The sequence below is a fragment of the Octopus sinensis genome, linkage group LG8 (genome assembly GCF_006345805.1).
Source record: "Octopus sinensis linkage group LG8, ASM634580v1, whole genome shotgun sequence".
Classification (NCBI taxonomy): Eukaryota; Metazoa; Mollusca; class Cephalopoda; order Octopoda; family Octopodidae; genus Octopus; species Octopus sinensis.
In genome coordinates this window covers 76,456,158-76,478,265 of record NC_043004.1, presented here as the reverse complement: position 1 = coordinate 76,478,265, position 22,108 = coordinate 76,456,158, and the positions used below count along the sequence as shown (strand labels likewise).

Genomic DNA, 22,108 nt, shown 5'->3' with positions numbered 1-22,108 from the left:
TGGGACGAGGTGGTGAAGTACGACCTTCGAACTTTAGGTCTCACTGAGGAAATGACTAGAGACCGAAACCTCTGGAAGTGTGCTGTGCACAGGAAGACCCGGCAGGACAAGTGAGTCCATAACCCGTGGCCTTCTACATGGGATGGAGCCAGCCTACGTATGCATACCTTCCCTTCTTGGGACACAAAACTCTACTTGTGAAGACCTGTTGAGGCAAGTGAGGATCAGAATCGAAATCAATCAATGGAAATTGCAGATGTGTTACCAGTGCCAGTGGCATGTAAGAGAACCTTCCGTTTCGCGACCGTTGCCAGCGCCGCCCCGACTGGCCTCGTGCCGGTGGCACGTAAAAAGCACCACCCGTTCGTGTCCATTGCCAGCCTCGCCTGGCCCCCGTGCCGGTGGCACATAAAAAGCACCATCCGTTCGTGGCCGTTTGCCAGCTCTGTCTGGCACCTGTGCGAGTGGCACGTAAAAAGCACCCACTATACTCATGGAGTGGTTGGCGTTAGGAAGGGCATCCAGCCGTAGAAACACTGCCAGATTTTACTGGGCCTGATGAAGCCTTCTGGCTTCACAGACCCCAGTAGAACCGTCCAACCCATGCTAGCATGGAAAACGGACGCTAAACGATGATGATGATGATGATGATGATGAATGCCTTCTTACACAGGTCTGAACATCACAACATCTTCTCTCCTTGCTGGAATAATCCTGTTGTATTGAAGCAAACTTTTAGATTCCTCAGTTGAATTTTGCAATGGTATCTTCCATCTTTTACTTGTTTCAGTCTTGAATGAATTGACCGCAGGATCTATTTTTTAACTTTTAGTCTGGTATTTATTCAATTGGTCTCTTTTGCCAAATTGCTAAGTTATGGGGATGTGGAGGTACATGGCTTAGTAGTTAGGGTGTTGAACTCATGATTGTAAGGTTGTAGTTTCGATTTCTGGACCAGGCGATGCGTTGTGTTCTTGGGCAAAACACTTCATTTCATGTTGCTCCAGTCCACTCAGCTGGCAAAAATGAATAATCCTGCGATGGACTGGCATCCCGTCCAGGTGGGGAATTTCTACGCCACTGAGACCAGGAAACCGGCCCTTATGAGCCTGGCATGGCTCGAGAAGGAACATTTATATTATAAGTTATGGGGATGTAAACACACCAACACCGGTTGTAAGCAGTGGTGGGGGACAAACACAGACACAAAGACACACACAATTGGCTTCTTCCAGGTTCCACCAACCAAATCCATTCACAAAACTTTGGTCAGCCCAAGGTGCATTGTAGTAGGACTGAACCCAGAACTATGTGGTTGGGAAGCAGGTGTCTTACCACACAGCCACATCTTTAAAATTACATCCCGAATGCCCTTTTACAGAGACCTGAACATCACATCATCTCTCCTTCTTTGCTAAATAACACTGAACCATTTGTTTCCAGCCAACATTGAATAAAGTAAGCAACTAAAAAACAAAAACGTTGAATGTTTAACCATTTATTTCACTCTTATAAAATAAATAGTGTTGAATTTCAGGTGTTTTTATCACATTTTGGCTATGCAGAATCACAGCTAAGAAGGGTACAGTTTTCAGGGTAAACAAATTCATATCAAAAATATTATAGGCAAACTACTTCTCAATAATTTTATATTAAATTTAACCCTTTAGCACTTAAACTGGCCACATCCAGCTCAAATAGTCTACTTGTTTTATGCTGAAGCTGGCCGTATCCAACCTCTCACACCTACCCTGCAATGTCATTCTAAAAATAAATAATCACTTCATTAAAATCCCAAGGCTATGAGATTAATGCAGGATCAATTCGAAACAATGTGGATAAATAAGCATTATATTAGGCAGAGTGTATTCTGAATGCTAAAGGGTTAACACAGATATGTCTCAGAAAGAACAGAACGGTAGTTATATGGCAGCATTTTGTTTCAAAAAGTGCAACAATTCTATAAAACAATGTCTCAATATCTATCATATGACTTGCAATAGGAGTTCTCTAGCAATATTTTGAGACAATACAACAGATTTATAGAAATATTCAATGAATTCTACAGCAGTTCTATACAAATGTTAGAGAAATATTACAACCACATAAAACAGAACATTCTGGAAGCATTTACTTGGTTTTGGGATTTTATACACAGTTTGTCACCATTTTTGTCATTGTTTTACATCCACTTTCTATGCTGGTATGGGTTGGACTGGTTGACAAGATCTGAGTCAGTTCTTATTGGGGGTCATTGTCTTCCTAAGCATGTCAGGGACTACATTTTGGTTGTTTGTTCCATTTTTGATATGGTTCCTCAGGCTGGATACCATTACGAGTGCCAACTATTTTACAGAGTGTTCTGGCTGCATTTTACCACAGCAGGTATACTTACAGACACATGAAAAAAAACATATATATATATATATATATATATATACATATATATACATACATATATACATACATACATATATATATACATACACACACACATATATATATATATATATATATATACACACACATATATATATTGCTTAACACTGAAGAAGTGAATTAACAAAATTTGTATTATGTTTCAACAGGTAGTTATGTAATCCTGGCAGTAATTTGCCAAAATGTGTATATGCTTATAAAGCATAAACTACCATATGTTATCTATATTCTATTACACACACACAACTTGTGTAGTTTTTAGATTACTGACTTTGCAAAACCTTTTCAAAGCCATATACTTACAACTTAGCTTGGGCTTCTTGTTTGATTACCTGATTGGCCAGATGCTGATCAGGTGACCAGGTAGTCAAAGAAGCCTCCAGTTTCTAATTGGAATTTTTTCATTTTTTTCTTTATTTGTGTCTTAGTTGGAGAAAGAAAAGCAACACTCTGACCTTTGTAGGGTCTCCAAGATTGGTGGGAAAAAAGTTAGGAAAATGAAACTACAACTTGTAGGTTGCAGGGTTTTAAGCTAGTGAATCATTGTCAACCAAACGATCTGGCCCAAATGTCAGCACAGAGTGGTCCCTGCTAAAGGTAGCTAAGGATTTTTAGTAGTTGATGTCAAACTGGGTGATAGAATTCATCAATCAATGGCTACAGTTACTGTTTACCAAATTTCACCCAAGGTGTCATGTGCTAAGATTGAACATAGAATCACAGTCATGCTTGCACCATATACAGAAGGTCTTAAAGATTTTAAAATTATAACTTATATCTATAAAAAAATTCAAACATCAGTCCATTCTTCTTAGGCAAGTTTGTTAGGATAAGACGTTCTGGCAGAGCCTTTTCGACATCGCCCCTTTGGCATTGCTGATTTGATGCTGACTTACTTGACATCAGACATTTTAATATTTCTCTTTTCCCCTCTCTCTCTGTTTATGTGTGTGGGTATATTTCTCTTTATGCGTATGAGGAGAGGAGAAAGCGTTTATGCCAAATGTGTTCAATTAATACATTGTAATATATCTCTCTCTCTCACTTTTACTATTTGTATGTGTATATTTCTGTAGGCACACATGGTTTGTGTGTGTGTGTTGCCTCCAGTGCCAAAAGATACAGTTACCAAAACAATCTGAATGTCCCATCAGCCATGCCAACTCATCAGCAGCCAAAAAGCTGCACCGAATCGTCTCCTTTCAGTTTATGAATGCAATAATATAGCCATGATTTGAACAATCGATTTTATAGGCACCATGTTGTCCATAATTAACCAATTTGTGATTATGTTGTGCACCATACTGGGTTTGTTTGTATAAAGGCCAAAAGCAGAGCACAGGGTGTACAGACTACACAGGGAAACCACTTTATATACATGAGTTCACTGAAATCAAAGATGTTATTTTTAGGGAAGAGCGCAGCCAATTTGGCTACCACACAGGGTGGTCACATTCTATGTTATGCCAGTAGTACTGGCAATTCTCATGACTCATTCAGTTGGTTTTCATATTCCTTATATATATATATATATATATATATATATTTCGATGTCTGGATAACTGAAGAGAAAGTGTGGGTTTCCGCTCTGACATCCGAAGCTCGGAATTTTATCATGGCTACTAAATATTTGTCACATATCAATTTTACAGATAAATTCCTCTATTTACATAATATCAAGGTCTCTTTCATTCTTTCACTGTCTTACCATTTCTATCAATATATATATATATATATATATACACACACAGGGTGGCCCAAAAGTAGGTGTACAGTTATTCAACTACCTCTTTCGCATTCATATATTAACAGTTTAGATCTTAATTATAAAAAAATATGAAACCATTATTCTATGCTAATTTAATTAATTTTGTCAAGCTCCCTTTTCAGTTTTGTAAGATAGAAATTTAAATGTAACAAAATGTTTTAAAAGAAATTTAAAAGTACCTACGTGATGACTGTAAACCTACTTTTGGGCCTCTCTGTATATGAATATATATATATATATATATATATATATATATATATATATGTATTATATATATATATGTATATATATATATGTATTATATATATATGTATATATATATATATATATATATATATGTATATATATAATATATATATATATATATATATAATATATATATATATAATATATATATAGGTGCAAGTATGGTTGTGTGGTAAGAAGTTTGTTTCCCCACCACGTGGTTTCCGGTTCAATTTCAGTGTAGCATCTTAAGTGTCTTCTGTTAAAGCCTTAAGCCAATCAAAGCTTTGTGAGTGGATTTGGTAGACAGAAACTGCAGGAAGCCTGTCATGTATATGTGTGTGTGTGTGGGTATATGTGTTACTGTCGCCTTGTCTTAATATTGTGTGATAGTTGTGAGTGTCACCATTATGTAAATGTTGTCCTTTGTTTCCAATCTTCTGTGTAAAAACATGTCTGATGTTGGGGAAATATTACCTTATTTGGAAACATGTGAGAACTGGGCAACAGGAAGGGCATCCAGCTGTAGAAAATCTGCCGAAATAAATTCAGTTTGATCCATCCTGCATGGAAAAGTAGACGTAAGAATGATGATGATAATGATTCCTTGAATTTTCAAAAGTCTGAGGAGTGTGAAATTTGAAAAAAAAAAAAAAATCTTGATGGCAGCTTGTGTACACACACACACAGACACATCATACACACACACACATCACACACACACATACAGACACGCACACACAAACATGAAACTATTGTTCCATTCTACACACAGAGGACAAATAGAGACAAGAATTAAATGTGTGACTCTTGACGATTGCCCTGTATGTATATGCACGATTATACACACACACACACACACATACACTTCTACAAATAGAATTCATAGAGATACATATATGGGTTTCATTACATATCACACAAAAGGAACGGTTTCCACTCCATGGACGCTCTACATATTATGACATCTAAGTTGTGGGAAATAGTAAATTTGAACACATTATTTAATCAATATTAATATATTAATGGTTATAATTGACAGAGTTGAATTTCACAAAGTTATAATTAATAGAGACATCGCAAAAATGAATCTCAACAACGTTTTCAACACGTTTCAATAATATATATAAAAACATCATCTTTTAAAAAGATGCTTGATTTAAATTAGAGTTGCTTCGTCCATTTCTTTCAGTCTTAATAATTTAGTAAAAATGATTTCAAATTTTGGTACAAGGCCAGCATTTTTTGGGGGAGGGTGTAAGTTGATTACATCAACCCTAGTGTTTGACTGGTACTTATTTTATCGACCCTGAAAGGATGACAGGTAAAGTTGACCGTAACAGATTTTGAACTCAGAGATGGACGAAATGACAGTAAGAATTTTGGTCGGCATGCAAACGATTCTGCCAGCTTGCTGTTTTTAATAACTTATTCATAATTGAACCAAACATTATTGGAATTATATACATTATTATTCTTGTTTAACAGATTTTTGTTTCCAATACTTGATGACGCATCCGGGAAGGACAGCTACAACAGCAATGCCAAGAAGTTTCAGAACAGTTGAAATCGTGAATATATCATTGACCGACCGTAGTGAAGACAGGACGCAGCCGGTCTGAACACAAATGAAGTTGTATGGCATCAAACCTGTAAAGAAAGAATGGAAATAAACAGATGTTGTACACAATTTACATTTACTTCAAAAATATATAGCTTAAACTGAAGGAGTTCCTATCCATAAGAGATTGCAGCCATTAATTTTAAGGTTATTTAATAATAATAATAATAATAATAATAATAATAATAATAATTGTGTACAGTGCTCAGGTGCACTACAACTCGTCTAAAGTGTATATATAATCAGGTGTAGTTTTGGCGGATTTCGACAGCATTGATTTTTGTTACAACGTTTTGTATCAAGATGTTAGATGAAAACAGACGAGGTCAAAGATAAAATGGGTAATGAGTGTATATGCCATATTTCGGAGGGTTTGCCCCCTTCATCAGCACCCATCCAACCCATTCTTGCCTCCGAACACATTGCTTAAATAGCCACTATTACCTTATCCAATATGGGGAGCTTTACCTTTTGACCGACAGATTTTAAAAATAATTTTTTGTAACTAAACACTTTCAAGCTTCGGACACTTTTACTCTTAGCTTATATTTAGGAAGTTATTTCACATTTAAGTCGTAGTTATATTGGTAATTTCAACCAATCAATGATGTGTATTCAGCTGAATAAAATTACTGCTGTTGATTGGTGAAATAACTTCCTAAATATAAGCTTTTCTCAAAAACGCTAAGAGTAAAAGATATTTTATATCACACATTCTACCAGTGTCCAAAGTTTGAAAGTGTTTAGTTACAAAAAATTATTTTTTAAATCTGTCGGTCAAAAGGTAAAGATCCCAATATGGCACTACTTGGAGCTGATATTCACTTGTTACATTAATTTAAACCCTTTTGTTACCATATTTCTAATGAGATTCTCTGTGTTTCTTACAATTAATTTTAGATATAACAAAGAATTTAGTAAAATAACTAAGTTATCATTAAGCAAGTGTTAGGAACATAAATTGGTGGAAGATTATAATTCAGAACTTTTGAAAACAAGACATTTGTATTACAGAGCCAGAGGTGGTTTCAGGCAGGTTGGTATGGAAAGGATTAATACAGGTAAAATATGATAACAATATTACCATATTTAATACAGAGAGTATTAAAATGTTATCATATTACCAAAATTCTGTTGAGATGCTCTGTGTTTCTTTCAATTAATTTGAAATATAACAAAAAATTTAGTAAAATAATTTAGTTATCATTAAGCTAGTGTTAGGAACATAAATTGTGACTAAGGTTTTAATTCAAAACTTATGGCAAGACATTTGTACTATAGAGCCAGAGCTGGTTTCAGCCAGGTTGGTATCAAAAGGGTTAAGGCCCACCTTATTCTCATCCCAACTTTAACCCTTTCATTACTGTATTTATTTTGAGATGCTCTGTGTCTCTTTTAATTACTTTAAATATAATTTAAATATAACAAAGAATTTAGTAAAATAACTTAGTTATTGTTAAGCTAGTGTTAGGAACATAAACTGTGACTAAGGTTTGGTGGAAGATTTTAATTCAGAATTTATGAAAACAAGACATTGGTACAATAAAGTCAGAGGCGGTTTAGTCTCTGTTAATAACCGAGATTTTTTCTCGTTTTTTTCATCTGTATGTCATGGTCTCAGGTTCAATCCCTACTGCAGGGTAACTTGGGCAAGTGTCTTTTACTATAGCCTTAGACTAATCGAAGCCTTGTGAGTGGATTTGATAGATGGAAACTGAAAGAAGCCTATTGCGCGTGCGTGCGTGCGTGTGTGTGTATGTTTGCTTGACAACTGGTGTTGGTGTGTTTACATCCCTGTAACTTAGCAGTTCAGCAAAAGAGAATGATATAGTAAGTACCAACCTTAAAAAATTGCCCGTATTCTAATGATTAAAACAAGATAGGAAATATGTATTTATTAAAGGTGTGTTATGTTCTAAATGAAATTACCTTTTAAATGATTGATGCAACAAAACCCAATAATTCTATCTTTATATTAGCAACGATATATGAGGGAGAGAAGAGAGAAAGAGAGAGAGGGAGAGAGAGAAAAAGAGAGGGTATGGACTGACTTTGTCTTACATTAAAAACGATATATGAGGGAAAGAAAGAGAGTGTGTGTGTGTGAGAGAGAGATAGGGAGAGAGAGAAAGCGAGAGAGAGGACTGACTTTGTCTTACATTGAAAACAATAAATGAGGGAAAGAAAGAGAGTGTGTGTGTGTAAGAGAGAGAAAGAAAGAGAGAGAGGGGATGGACTGACTTTGTCTTACATTGAAAATGATATAAGTGAAAGAAAGAGAGAGAGACAGAGTGTGTGTCAGAGAGAGTGAGAGTGTGAGTAAGAGAGAGACAGAAAGAGAGAGAAGGTGTGGACTGACTTTGTCTTACATTGAAAATTTGGAAATAAAAAAAAGTGACTTACCCACCAAAACCGAGAAGAAGAAATAATGTATTGGAATGTCGAGTATTGGTGATGAGATGTTGAGGAACCAATTAGGGGACATGGGGAATAGCCGAAGAAAGAGCAGGAAATAAAACAAGCTGTCCATGTTGGCTTGAATCTAGGAACAAACAGAAATATTACATTATATTTTTAATCATGCAATGAAAAAGAGACAGGTGAAATGGAATCGATCATGTATATACTTACACACACATATATATATAATATATTATTATATAATATATATATATATAATATATATAATATAATATATATATATATATATATATATATATATAATATATATATATACTATATATATATATATATATATATATAATAGGTGAGAAAGTTGGTGTGTGAAAGCACGTGGTGAATATATAGAAAATAGTAATTACCAAAACCGGTAATTTCTTCAAAAACTATGTCACTGTATGAAAAAATTTTATAACATTCTTCTGACATAATGACTCAAATATATTTTTTAACCTTTTAAAACAAGCCATCTGTAGCTTTTTCACTTTTTACTATTTTCTCTCTCTCTCTCTCTATATATATATATATATCATCATCATCATCATCATTTAACGTCCGCTTTCCATGCTAGCATGGGTTGGACGGTTCAACTGGGGTCTGGGGAGCCCGAAAGCTGCACCAGTCCAGTCAGATCTGGCAGTGTTTCTAAAGCTGGATGCCCTTCCTAACGCAACCACTCCGAGAGTGTAGTGGGTGATTTTATGTGCCACCGACACAGGTGCCAGACGAGGCTGGCAACGGCCACGCTCGGATGGTGTTTTTTATGTGCCACCGACACAGGTGCCAGACGAGGCTGGCAGACGGCCACGCTCGGATGGTGTTTTTATGTGCCACCGACACAGGTGCCAGATGAGGCTGGCAACGGCCACGATCGGATGGTGTTTGTTACGTGCCCACAGCACGGAGGCCAGTCGATGCGGTACTGGCTACGGCCACGTTCGGATGGTTTTCTTGTGTGCCACGTGCCACCGCACTGGTACCACAAAGATACAAATTCATTGATGTTCATCTATTTTGATTTGTTTTGATTTTCACTTGCCTCAACAGGTCTTCACAAGTGTCACAGAAGGAAGGTATGCACAGGTGGACTGACTACGTCCCAGGTAGGGGCCACAGTTATGGCCTGACTAGTCTTGCCGGGTCTTCGGATGGTTTTTTATGTGCCACTGACACAGGTGCCAGATGAGGCTGGCGAATGGCCACGATCGGATGGTGTTTGTTACGTGCCCACAGCACGGAGGCCAGTCGGTGCGGTACTGGCTACGGCCACATTCGGATGGTTTTCTTGTGTGCCACCGGCACTGGTACCACAAAGATACAATTCCATTTATGTTCATCTATTTTGATTTGTTTTGATTTGATTTGATTTGATTTGTTTTGATTTCATTTTGATTTTCACACTTGCCTCAACAGGCCTTCACAAGTATCACAAGGAGGAAGGTATGCACAGGTGGACTGACTACATCCCAGGTAGGGGCATGGGATATGGCCTGACTAGTCTTGCCGGGTCTCGGATGGTTGTTTTTATGTTGCCACCGACACAGGTGCTAGATGAGGCTGGCGAACGGCCACGATCGGATGGTGTTTGTTATGTGCCCACAGCACGATGGCCAGTCGATGCGGTACTGACTACGGCCACGTTCGGATGGATTTCTTGTGTGCCACAGGCACTGGTACCACAAAGGTACAAATTCCATTGATGTTCATCTATTTTGATTTGATTTGATTTGATTTTCACTTGCCTCAACAGGTCTTCACAAGTGTCACAAGAAGGAAGGTATGCACAGGTGGACTGACTAGTCTTGCCGTGTCTTCGGAAGGTGTTTTTATGTGCCACCGACACAGGTGCCAGATGAGGCTGGCGAACGGCCATGATCGGATGGTGTTTGTTACGTGCCCACAGCACGGAGGCCGGTCGATGCGGAACTGGCTACGGCCACACATATATATATATATCATCATCATCATCGTCGTCATCGTCGTCGTTGTTTAACGTCCGCTTTCCATGCTGGCATGGGTTGGACGGTTTGACTGAGGACTGGCTACCTTCTTTTTCTCAATACACACACACACACACACACACACACAGATACGTAGATACGCACAAACACATGTATACATACATACACAGAAGTCGAGTTTTGACAATTTTCCAGCAACCAGTTTCACTCACAAGGCACAGCTCCACCTGAGGTGACAGAAGACATTTCCCCAAGGTGTTGTGCAGTAGGACTGAACCTGACAGCACGTGGTTGCTTAATCATTATAACTTCTTGATCGTTAGTTGAACAACACTCATTAATAATCATTATTCGAGAAATAAATTTCATGCAAGATTAAATGTGAAACAGACATGAATTTACCTTTTCATTCAGGTAAGAAATTCGTTTATGGAATTTTTTAATTATGTAAGGTTTTCCAAAATTTTCTGAAAGCAAATAACAGCAAGTTGCACCACAGGCAGTCAAAAAACTTGTTGTAATAAAGCCAACTACAGTACCGAAGAGAGCGCCAGCCAACAGATTCTAAAAGGATATAAAATCAAATAAAATATCAATTCTAACATAAAAATAATTAAAAAACCTGTACTACAGGACTAAATTGATTTATATCAATCATTAAAAATGCTAATCAATAACAGGGAGCAGAACCAAAATTCTAGAACTATCAGGGGAAACGACAGTTCTATATTTAAGAGATGAGGAATTATGTACATTATTTACATTTGACGGATATTTGTTCTCATCTTGTTTGTTTCAGCTGATATACCCTCCAGTCTTCTTCAGGTACATTGGGGAAATTTCAAACCTGGGTTCTCATTCCTAGGGTATTTTTCGATGTTATTGTTGTTGTTGTTGTTGTCATTGTCATTATTATTATTATTATTATTATTATTATTATTCAGGTCATGGACATATGGTGTAGTGGTTAAGAGCATGGGCTACTAACTCCAAGATTCCAAGTTCAATTCCAGGCAGTGACCTGAATAATAATAATAATGATAATAATAACATTGAAAAAATACCTTAGGAATGATAACCCAAGTTCGAAATTTCCCCAAGACACCTGATGAAGGCTGAAGGGTATATCAGCCGAAATGTTGTGTTAACAACAAACAAGATGAGGACAAATATCCGTCAAATGTAAATAATATCAGGGGAAAGTTGCCTTAATCAATATGAAGCAATGAACGAAGTGGCTGTGAACTGATTGAATTTTTAGGATAAATTTTTAGGACAAAATGCTTAGCAGCATTTTGTCTTTCTTTATGTTCTGGGTTCAAATTTCACTGAGGTTGACTTAACCTTTTATCTCATCAGGGTCCATAAAATAAGTACCGGTTGGGCACTGGGATTGATGTAATCAGCCTAACCCCTTCCTCGAAATTGTTGGCCTTGTGCCAAAATTTGAAACCTATATGTAGGAATGAAGTAAACAGGAACTGAAAAAAACTCTGTATTCTGTGCAAATAATGGTTTTACAAAAGAGGCAGTAAAAGCTTTTGTAGATTATGAAGGGGTATGAGACGTTTTGGCACAGCTATTATGGCACTGCCTATCTGGCATCAGTGATTTGAAGCTGACTTATTTGACATCAACTAGTTTAATGTTTCTCTCATTCTCCCCACTTTTCTCTCATCATCATTATCATCATCATCGTTTAACGTCCCTTCTCCATGCTAGCATGGGTTGGACCTCATTTAACTGTTTTCCATGCTGGCATGGGTTGGACAGTTTGACAGGAACTCACAAGGCCAGGGACTGAACCAAGTTCCATTGTCTGTCTTGGCATGGTTTCTACAGCTGGCTGCCATTCCTAATGCCCACCACTTTACAGTGTGTACTGCGTGGTTGTTTTACAAGGCACCATCAACAGTGCATTTTATGTGGCGCCAGCATCCTGTGAGTATATTTCATCACTCTTCAGTATTTCTTTCAATCAGCTGTTTATTTTATCAATCTCTGTTTGTTAATTCACTAGGTTATGGACACACTCTCACAAATATTATCATCATCATCATTATCATAATCATTTAACATCTGTCCTCCATACTGGCATGGATTGAATGGTCTGATCATACCCAACAAACCATGTTGGGTTTTGGTATCAGCTTTACAGCATGGTTTCTATGGCTTGAAGCCCTTCCTCATGGCAATCACTTTACAGAGTGGACTGGGTGCTTTTATTTTCATGGTATCATTATACATAAGGTCACTATGTGACTCACAAGGTGTCACACCCTCAAGTGAAGGGGGTGTAGTCCAGAAGGAGGTTGCTCTATGCCAGGTGTTGACAGGTTGAAGAATGACAAGGGGATAGGAACAAGTGTCTTGCTGTAGAGGAGATACATAGCTGTATTCTACTCCAGTATGAAAGGGGGAAAAAGATGGTTGTGAAGGTTTCTGAGGGTATGTCCTCAAGGTATAAGAAGGTGAGTTATAAGAAAGAATAGAGACAGAGGATAGGGCAGAGTTTGAAAGGAAAGTGACAGAGATGGGGATTAGGGAGAAGACCCAATAAGTATTTATATTTTTCATCGATATATACAGGGTGCGATGGGTAAATTGCCCCCATTATATATTTTTAATTTCAGACATGCGCATTGTTTGTTTTTGATTTTCTCAATTACATAATATAGTAGGGTCAGTTGGGTACCGTCTGTGAGAAAAACAGCATCATGATGTAATTCACTCTGCCAGAAATTTGGAAACGATATGCTGTATTGCATGGCATTCATGCCGGATTCTCCAATACGAACATTTCTGAGTGTTGGGTGTTAATCTTAGTCCCCAAAACATGTACTGAGAGTGATAAAAATCAAACATCCAGTCAACATCATGGTGTTTGGAGTGATCACTAGTGATGGCGACGTTATGCCTCCATTCATCTTCCGACACGGCCTCAGACTCAACACAGAAGCCTACATCAAGTGCCTGGAGGAGGTAGTGCTTCCCTGGATGAAGAGGCTGGCTGCTGGAATACCCTATTCTGGGAACAAGCAGGAGAACCCAGTCATGGCTGTCAGACAATTTCTGCGACCTCATCACCCCTAACATCTGGCCACCTAACTCCCTTGATTATTATGTGTGAGGCATAGTTGATCAAGAGACTAATAAACCTCCTTCTAACACCAAAGATGAACTGAAGGCAAGGATTATGGCAACATTCACCAACTTAAAAAAGACTGTCCAGAAGAGTCACAGGAGATTCCGAAATTGTCTGGAGACCGTGGCTGAAGCCAATGGCGATTTTATTGAACAAATTTACTCATAAGTATTTCTATATATTTTAATGTAATTTTGATAAATATATCGGTTAAAATGAGATGTCAGTATTATTATACACAGTATGTATCGATGAAAAATTAAAATATGTATTACAACGAGAAGAATAACCAAACTTTAAATGAATATTAAAGGTGGATAACTCTACATATAATGATATCGGAATTAGCTCCCTTGATTGTTTAAGCCTGAAATTACAAGATAAGACAATAGACGAATAATAGATTTTCATGGACATTTTATGCAAGCACAGAATCAGTTTGAAGTGATTTTGTCAGATACTAATTGATAATTAGAAAACGTGTTCAGCCTCACTCAATACGAATTAAATTATTAATACTCTCTAGTGAATGAGAGTTTAACATACGAAATTGTTACCGAAATAAGATCATTAAAGCTAATCTTCCTGACGTAATTTGTCTCATACACTTTCATATAACTTCTCTTTATTTTCATTCATTTATTTTAGAAAATCTTATTTGGCCACTTTTACCATCAAAACCCATAAATCCAATTTCATTAATAGATATAAAAACGTATGCTTAACTCTCTACCCACGAACCAATCTGATTTATCATATAAACAATATATATATATATTTAGGCTCTCTGCTAACGAGGCACGCCAGATGTAAATGAATTTAATTTAATTTAATTAATTCATTTGCCAAAGTTTTGCCGAAACTATGCATAGTCCAGAGATGAAAGGGGTAAACGTTTTTATTTCTCTTTCTATTTCAGAATTACAACTATTTGGCGGTATGAGTTTTGGCTGCTCTTTCTAGTGAGTCGAATGTCCTATATGGCCATTCCTTATATTGTTGAATATATATATATATATATATATATATATATAATGTTTCAGCTGATATACCCTCCAGCCTTCATCAGGTGTCTTGGGGGAATTTTGAACCTGGGTTTTCATTCCTAAGGTATTTTTCAATGTTGTTATTATTATTATTATTATTATTATTATTATTATTATTATTAAGGTCACTGTCTACAGGCATTTGGCGTAGTGGTTAAGAGTATGGGCTACTAACCCCAAGATTTCGAGTTTGATTCCAGGCAGTGACCTGAATAATAATAGTAATAATAATGATAAACACATTGAAAAATACCTTAGGAATGAGAACCCAGGTTCAAAATTTCCCCAAGACACCTGATGAAGGCTGGAGGATATATCAGCCGAAATGTTGTGGTAACAACAAACAAGATGAAGATAAATATCTGTCAAATGTAAATAATGTATAAATATTTTAGCCAGGCATAATCACAGCAGCAGCCACTATGCAGGCACTGAATTTGCAAGAAATAGTAGCAAAATAACCTTTAAATTGCACCCTACCACAACAAGAATTGAAGGACACACTGAATTACGTGATCCTAGATACACTGTGGATGAATGCCTGCTTGATCATGGCTGACCAAGGGCTAAACTATTATACAGGATATATTTTAGCTCTCAACAAGAACATGGCAAGCTGCAGCAGTATCTTTTTTCATAAAAATACTTGCTTTTTATTCAACATTCCATTGTCCTTCTCTCTCTCCCTCTTTCACACACACACACACACACACAAACACACACACACACACACACTGTAATCTAACCTATAATAAAGCAAAATATGCTCTTTCAACCCCCACCCCACCCACTCCGTCCCTCTTGAACTCTGACCTCTGAGGAAGAGATAACATTCAGGTTGTTCTCATTTTTTCTGGGGATCAATACATCCTCACACATCTATTTTACATAGTCCACCCTAAACACCACCAGTCACTTTTTTCTCCCCAGCTGCTTTATCTCTCACTCGATCATTCATCATTCGTCACCCAATGAACCAACAAGAAATATTTAGACCATCAAGTTTCTCTTCCATTGCTTTTCGTCATCATCATCATCATCATCACCACCACCACCACCACCACTACCACCACCACCGCCGCTGCCATCACCACCACTACTACCATCACAACCACTATCACCGCTGCCACCACCACCATCACTACCACAGTCTCTACTACCACTACCACCACCATCATCATCACCACCACCACTGCTGCCACTACCATCATCAACATCATCATCACCACCACCACCACCACCACTACCATCACCATCACTACCACAGTCTCTACTACCACTACCACCATCATTATCATCATCACCGCTGCCACTATCATCATCATCATCATCACTACCACTGCCACAACTACCTCCACCACCACTATCATCATCATCATCATCACCAGTGCCATCACCACTACCACCACCACTGCCACCACTATCATTATCATCCTCATCATCACCATCATCTCCATCATCATCAATTAATGTCTGTTTCTCATGCTGGCATGGGTTAGAAGGTTTGACAGGAAGCCTAGGAACTACAGTTGGGAACTGCTGGTTCAGTCACTCACTATAATAATAATGATAATAATAATAATAATAATATAATAATAATAATAATAATAATAATAATAATAAACAGCAAAACTTACCAGGAACACTGATCCTGGAATTGCAAATGCCTGTTTGTAGAGATAGGCAGAACAGAAAAGGAGGAAGATATAGGACATGTGGTCATTCTTGTAGAGACTGAGATGAGACACCAAGGAATTGAGTTCTTCAAGATTTGAGGGAAACTTTAAAGTGCTGCAACATAAAAAAAAAGTAAATGAAAAATAACAAAAGACAAAAAATATACGACAAGTAGTATTTTTAACACCACTTAAACATGGGTGTTCCCTAGGAACTAGCAATACTGCTATTTTAACCCCAGGAGAACACCTCTTATGGTTGGTTATTCAGTGCACACTGCACTTGTGTTTAGGTAGCATTAATCACTATTTCTCAGTATAAATACTGCTTTGATCACATGCTACACATCTTCCTTCCAAGCACTGCTGTAAATATCAGAAGTGAGCTAGAACATTAAAACTTGGTGTGCATGCACAACAGACAGACTCCAAGGTCAATCTTTGCTAAGCAGCTTCACTCTGTATGCTTTAGTTTCATTACTATAGCAACAGTCCAGATACTTATTGTTCATGGTTGAGAAGTAAACCTCTTAAGCTCACACCCACACCTGTGCTGACAAAGGAAATAATGATTACCATATGATCGTACTTACAAGAACTTCTACCTGTCTCAGAAAATGACAGTGCAAAGATATCATGGAACTTCATTATAGAAACAGACTGCCAGATATTTACATATTAATACAGTTCTATATTTAAGAGATGAGGAATTATGTACATTATTTACATTTGATGGATATTTGTCCTCATCTTGTTTGTTGTTAACACAACGTTTCAGCTGATATACTCTCCAGCCTTCATCAGGTGTGTTGGGGAAATTTCAAACCTGGGTTCTCATTTCTAACATCGAAAAATACCTTAGGAATGAGAACCCAGGTTCGAAATTTCCCCCAAGACACCTGAAGAAGGCTTGAGGGTATATCAGCTGAAACGTTGTGTTAACAACAAACAAGATGAGGACAAATATCCATCAAATGTAAATAATGTAAATAATGTACATAATTCCTCATCTCTTAAATATAGAACTGTATTAGACAAAATACTGCATTTCATCCAGCATGCTAACGATTCTTTTCTACTTTAGGCACAAGGCCCGACATTTTGTGGGAGGGGGCCAGTCAATTAGATCGACCCTCAGTACACAACTGGTACTTAATTTATTGACCCCAAAATGATGAAAGGCAAAGTCGACTTTGGTGGAATTTGAACTCAGAACATAAGACAGATGAAATACCACTAAACATTTCACCCAGCATGCTAATATTTCTGCCAGCTTGCCACCTGAGACCTCCAGATATTAAAACAAGCCTTGACATTATTTTCTAGGACAAAAACGACAATATCTTACTATGTATTGACACAGTTATACTAAATGATTATAATGCTGCGTTGAGGTGAGGTGAAAAGCTATGAAGACTTGGCTGTTGAATAAAATACACTTTGGCAGCTAAGGAATGTGTCTATCACTTCATTTATAATTAGTACAACTGACATACAATGGCGTCCGTGACAACAGTGACAGCAGACTACATAAAAAGGCTAACATAGGAACATTCCAGAAAGTAGAAGTACTAAAATCTACAAAGTGTTGGGGCACCCTAACACAACACATGTTAATCTTGAATGTTTTTTTATGCTTCTTTTTCAATATCTTCCAAATTCGTATATATATATATATATGAAAGCCCCAGGCCCATCAGGAATTACTGCAGAGATGCTCAAAATATCTGGTAGTGTCGGCTATAGCATAGTCACCCGTATAGTTAACCAGGTGATACACGAAGGAGTCATACCCAATGACTGGTGTAGCAGCATAATAGTCAACTGCTACAAAGGTAAAGGCGATGCCCTAGATACAAATAACTACAGGGGCATCAAGCTGTTGGATCAGGTAATGAAGGTTACGGAGAGGGTTATAGCCCAGTTAATTAGAGAGAGAGAGTTAGCTTAGATGATATGCAGTTTGGGTTCGTGCCAGGGAAAAGTACTACTGATGCTATATTCCTGGTAAGACAGCTGCAGGAGAAATACCTAGCCAAAGGTAAGCCCTTGTACCTGGCTTTTGTTGACTTAGAGAAAGCCTTTGACAGGGTCCCCCGATCCCTTATCTGGTGATCAATGAGGAAACTAGGGATAGATGAATGGTTAGTGAGAGCTGTGCGAGCCATGTACAGACGCAGCTAGTAAGGTGAGGGTTGGCAACGAGTACAGTGAAGAATTCCGGGTAGAGGTTGGGGTCCACCAAGGTTCAGTCCTCAGCCCCCTCCTATTTATCATAGTCCTCCAGGCAATAACGGAAGAATTTAAGACAGGATGCCCCTGGGAGCTCCTATGCTGATGACCTTGCTCTAATTGCTGAGTCCTATCAGAACTGGAGGAGAAGTTTCAGGTGTGGAAACAAGGATTAGAATCGAAGGGCCTTAGAATCAACCTAGCCAAAACCAAAGTCCTAATAAGTAGGAAGGTGGACCAACCACAAACGACTTCAGGTAGATGGCCTGCTCGATCTGTAAAAAAGGTGTAGGTAGAAACTCTATAAGGTGCACCAAGTGTAAGCTATGGACACATAAGAGGTGCAGCAATGTCAAAGGAAGGCTAACTAAGAAAATAGTTTTTGTCTGTGGCAGATGCTCAAGAGAAATAAACACTGGAAATGTGCAGAGACCAACTTCTACCACGTTCCAGGGAGACGAACTAGAAGTAGTTGATAGCTTCCGCTACCTAGGAGACCAAGTCAGTAGCGGGGATGGGTGTGCTGAAAGTGTAACTGCTAGAGTAAGAATAGCCTGGGCAAAGTTTAGAGAGCTCTTACCCCTGCTGGTGACAAAAGGCCTCTCGCTAAGAGTAAAAGGCAGACTATATGATGCGTGTGTACGTACAGCCATGCTACATGGTAGTGAAACATGGGCCGTGACAGCTGAGGATATGCGTAAGCTTGCAAGAAATGAAGCCAGTATGCTCCGATGGATGTGTAATGTCAGTGTTCATAATCGTCAGAGTGTAAGTACTTTGAGAGAAAAGTTGAACCTAAGAAGTGTCAGTTGTGGTGTGCAAGAGAGACGGCTGCGCTGGTATGGTCATGTGACGAGAATGGCTGAAGATAGTTCGTGCAAAAGTGCTACACCCTAGCAGTTGAGGGAACCTGTGGAAGAGGTAGACCCAGGAAAACCTGGGACGAGGTGGTGAAGCACGACCTTCGAACTTTAGGTCTCACCAAGGAAATGACTGAAGACCGAGTCCTATGGAAGTGTGCTGTGCATGAGAGGACCCGGCAGGACTAGTCAGGCCATATCCCATGGCCCCTACCTGGGACGTAGTCGATCCACCTGTGCATACCTTCCTTCTTGTGACACTTGTGAAGACCTGCTGAGGCAAGTGAAAATCAATCAAAATAGATGAACATCAATGGAATTTGTATCTTTGTGGTACCAGTGCCTGTGGCACACAAGAAACCATCCGAACGTGGCCGTAGCCAGTACCGCATCGACTCGCCTCCGTGCTATGGGAACATGGTGGCACATAAAAACACCATCCGAAGACCCGGCAAGACTAGTCAGGTCATAACCCGTGGGCTCTACCTGGGACGTAGTCAGTCCACCTGTACATACCTTCCTTCTTGCGACACTTGTGAAGACCTGTTGAGGCAAGTGAAAATCAAAACAAATCAAAATAGATGAACATCAATGGAATTTGTATCTTTGTGGTACCAGTGCCGGTGGCACACAAGAATCCATCCGAACGTGGCCGTAGTCAGTACCGCTTGTGGTACCAGTGCCGGTGGCACACAAGAATCCATCCGAACGTGGCCATAGTCAGTACCGCATCACTGGCCATCATGCTGTGGGCACATAACAAACACCATCCGGTCGTGGCCATTCGCCAGCCTCATCTAGCACCTGTGTCGGTGGCACATAAAAAGTAGTCAGTACCGCTTGTGGTACCAGTGCCGGTGGCACACAGAATCCATCCGAACATGGCCGTAGTCAGTACCGCATCACTGGCCATCGTGCTGTGGGCACATAACAAACACCATCCGGTCGTGGCCGTTCGCCAGCCTCATCTAGCACCTGTGTCGGTGGCACATAAAAACACCATCCGAAGACCCGCCAACTAGTCAGGCCATAAACCATGGCCCCTACCTGGGACGTAGTCAGTCCACCTGTGCATACCTTCCTCCTTGTGATACTTGTGAAGGCCTGTTGAGGCAAGTGAAAATCAAAATCAAATCAAAATCAAAATAAATCAAAATAGATGAACATCAATGGAATTTGTATCTTTGTGGTACCAGTGCCGGTGGCACACAAGAGAAAACCATCCGAAAGTGGCTGTAGCCAGTACCGCATCGACTGGCCTCCGTGCTGTGGGCACATGACAAACACCATCGTCGTGGCCGTTCGCCAGCCTCATCTGGCACCTGTGTCGGTGGCATATAAAACACCATCCGAAGACCCGGCAAGACTAGTCAGGCCATAACCCATGGCCCCTACCTGGGACGTAGTCAGTCCACCTGTGCATACCTTCCTTCTTGTGACACTTGTGAAGACCTGTTGAGGCAAGTGAAAATCAAAATCAAAACAAATCAAAATAGATGAACATCAATGGAATCTGTATCTTTGTGGTACCAGTGCCGGTGGCACACACTTTGTGGTACCAGTGCCGGTGGCACAAGAAGAACCATCCGAACGTGGCCGTAGCCAGTTCCGCATCGACCGGCCTCCGTGCTGTGGGCACGTAACAAACACCATCCGATCATGGCCGTTCGCCAGCCTCATCTGGCACCTGTGTCGGTGGCACATAAAAACACCTTCCGAAGACCCGGCAAGACTAGTCAGTCCACCTGTGCATACCTTCCTTCTTGTGACACTTGTGAAGACCGGTTGAGGCAAGTGAAAATCAAATCAAATCAAATCAAATCAAAATAGACAAAATAGATGAACATCAATGGAATTTGTATCTTGTGGTACCAGTGCCTGTGGTACACAAGAAATCCATCAGTGCTGTAGTCAGTGCGGTGGGCACATGACAAACACCATCCAATCGTGGCCGTTCGCCAGCCTCATCTAGCACCTGTGTCGGTGGCACATAAAAACACCATCCGAAGACCCGGCAAGACTAGTCAGGCCATAACCCATGGCCCCTACCTGGGACGTAGTCAGTCCACCTGTGCATACCTTCCTTCTTGTGACACTTGTGAAGACCTGTTGAGGCAAGTGAAAATCAAAACAAATCAAAATAGATGAACATCAATGGAATTTGTATCTTTGTGGTACCAGTGCCGGTGGCACGTGGCACACAAGAAAACCATCCGAACGTGGCCGTAGCCAGTACCGCATCGACTGGCCTCCGTGCTGTGGGCACGTAACAAGCACCATCCGATCGTGGCCGTTTGCCAGCCTCATCTGGCACCTGTGTCGGTGGCACATAAAAACACCATCCGAGCGTGGCCGTCTGCCAGCCTCGTCTGGCACCTGTGTCGGTGGCACATAAAAACACCATCCGAGTGTGGCCGTTTGCCAGCCTCGTCTGGCACCTGTGTCGGTGGCACATATAAATCACCCACTACACTCTCGGAGTGGTTGGCGTTAGGAAGGGCATCCAGCTGTAGAAACACTGCCAGATCTGACTGGACTGGTGCAGCTTTCGGGCTCCCCAGACCCCAGTTGAACCGTCCAACCCATGCTAGCATGGAAAGCGGACGTTAAATGATGATGATGATGATGATGATGATATATATATATATATATATATGTATGTATGTATGTATGTA

The 22,108-nt window shown here is 39.5% G+C and overlaps 1 protein-coding gene across 2 annotated transcripts in view; it reads right to left on the bottom strand.

Moving 5' to 3' along the window:
- Positions 1-5,413: 5,413 nt before the first annotated feature.
- Positions 5,414-22,108, bottom strand: part of LOC115215233 (transmembrane protein 41A) — a 29,134-nt gene continuing 12,439 nt past the window's right edge. For both annotated transcript variants that reach the window (XM_029784469.2, XM_036505481.1), the window contains exons 3-6: positions 16,303-16,456; positions 10,877-11,038; positions 8,457-8,595; positions 5,414-6,082 (exon numbers count right to left, since the gene is read on the bottom strand). In XM_029784469.2, the coding sequence (XP_029640329.1) occupies positions 5,904-6,082; positions 8,457-8,595; positions 10,877-11,038; positions 16,303-16,456 (634 nt within the window). In that variant the 3' untranslated portion in view covers positions 5,414-5,903. The remainder of the gene's footprint in view (positions 6,083-8,456; positions 8,596-10,876; positions 11,039-16,302; positions 16,457-22,108) is intronic.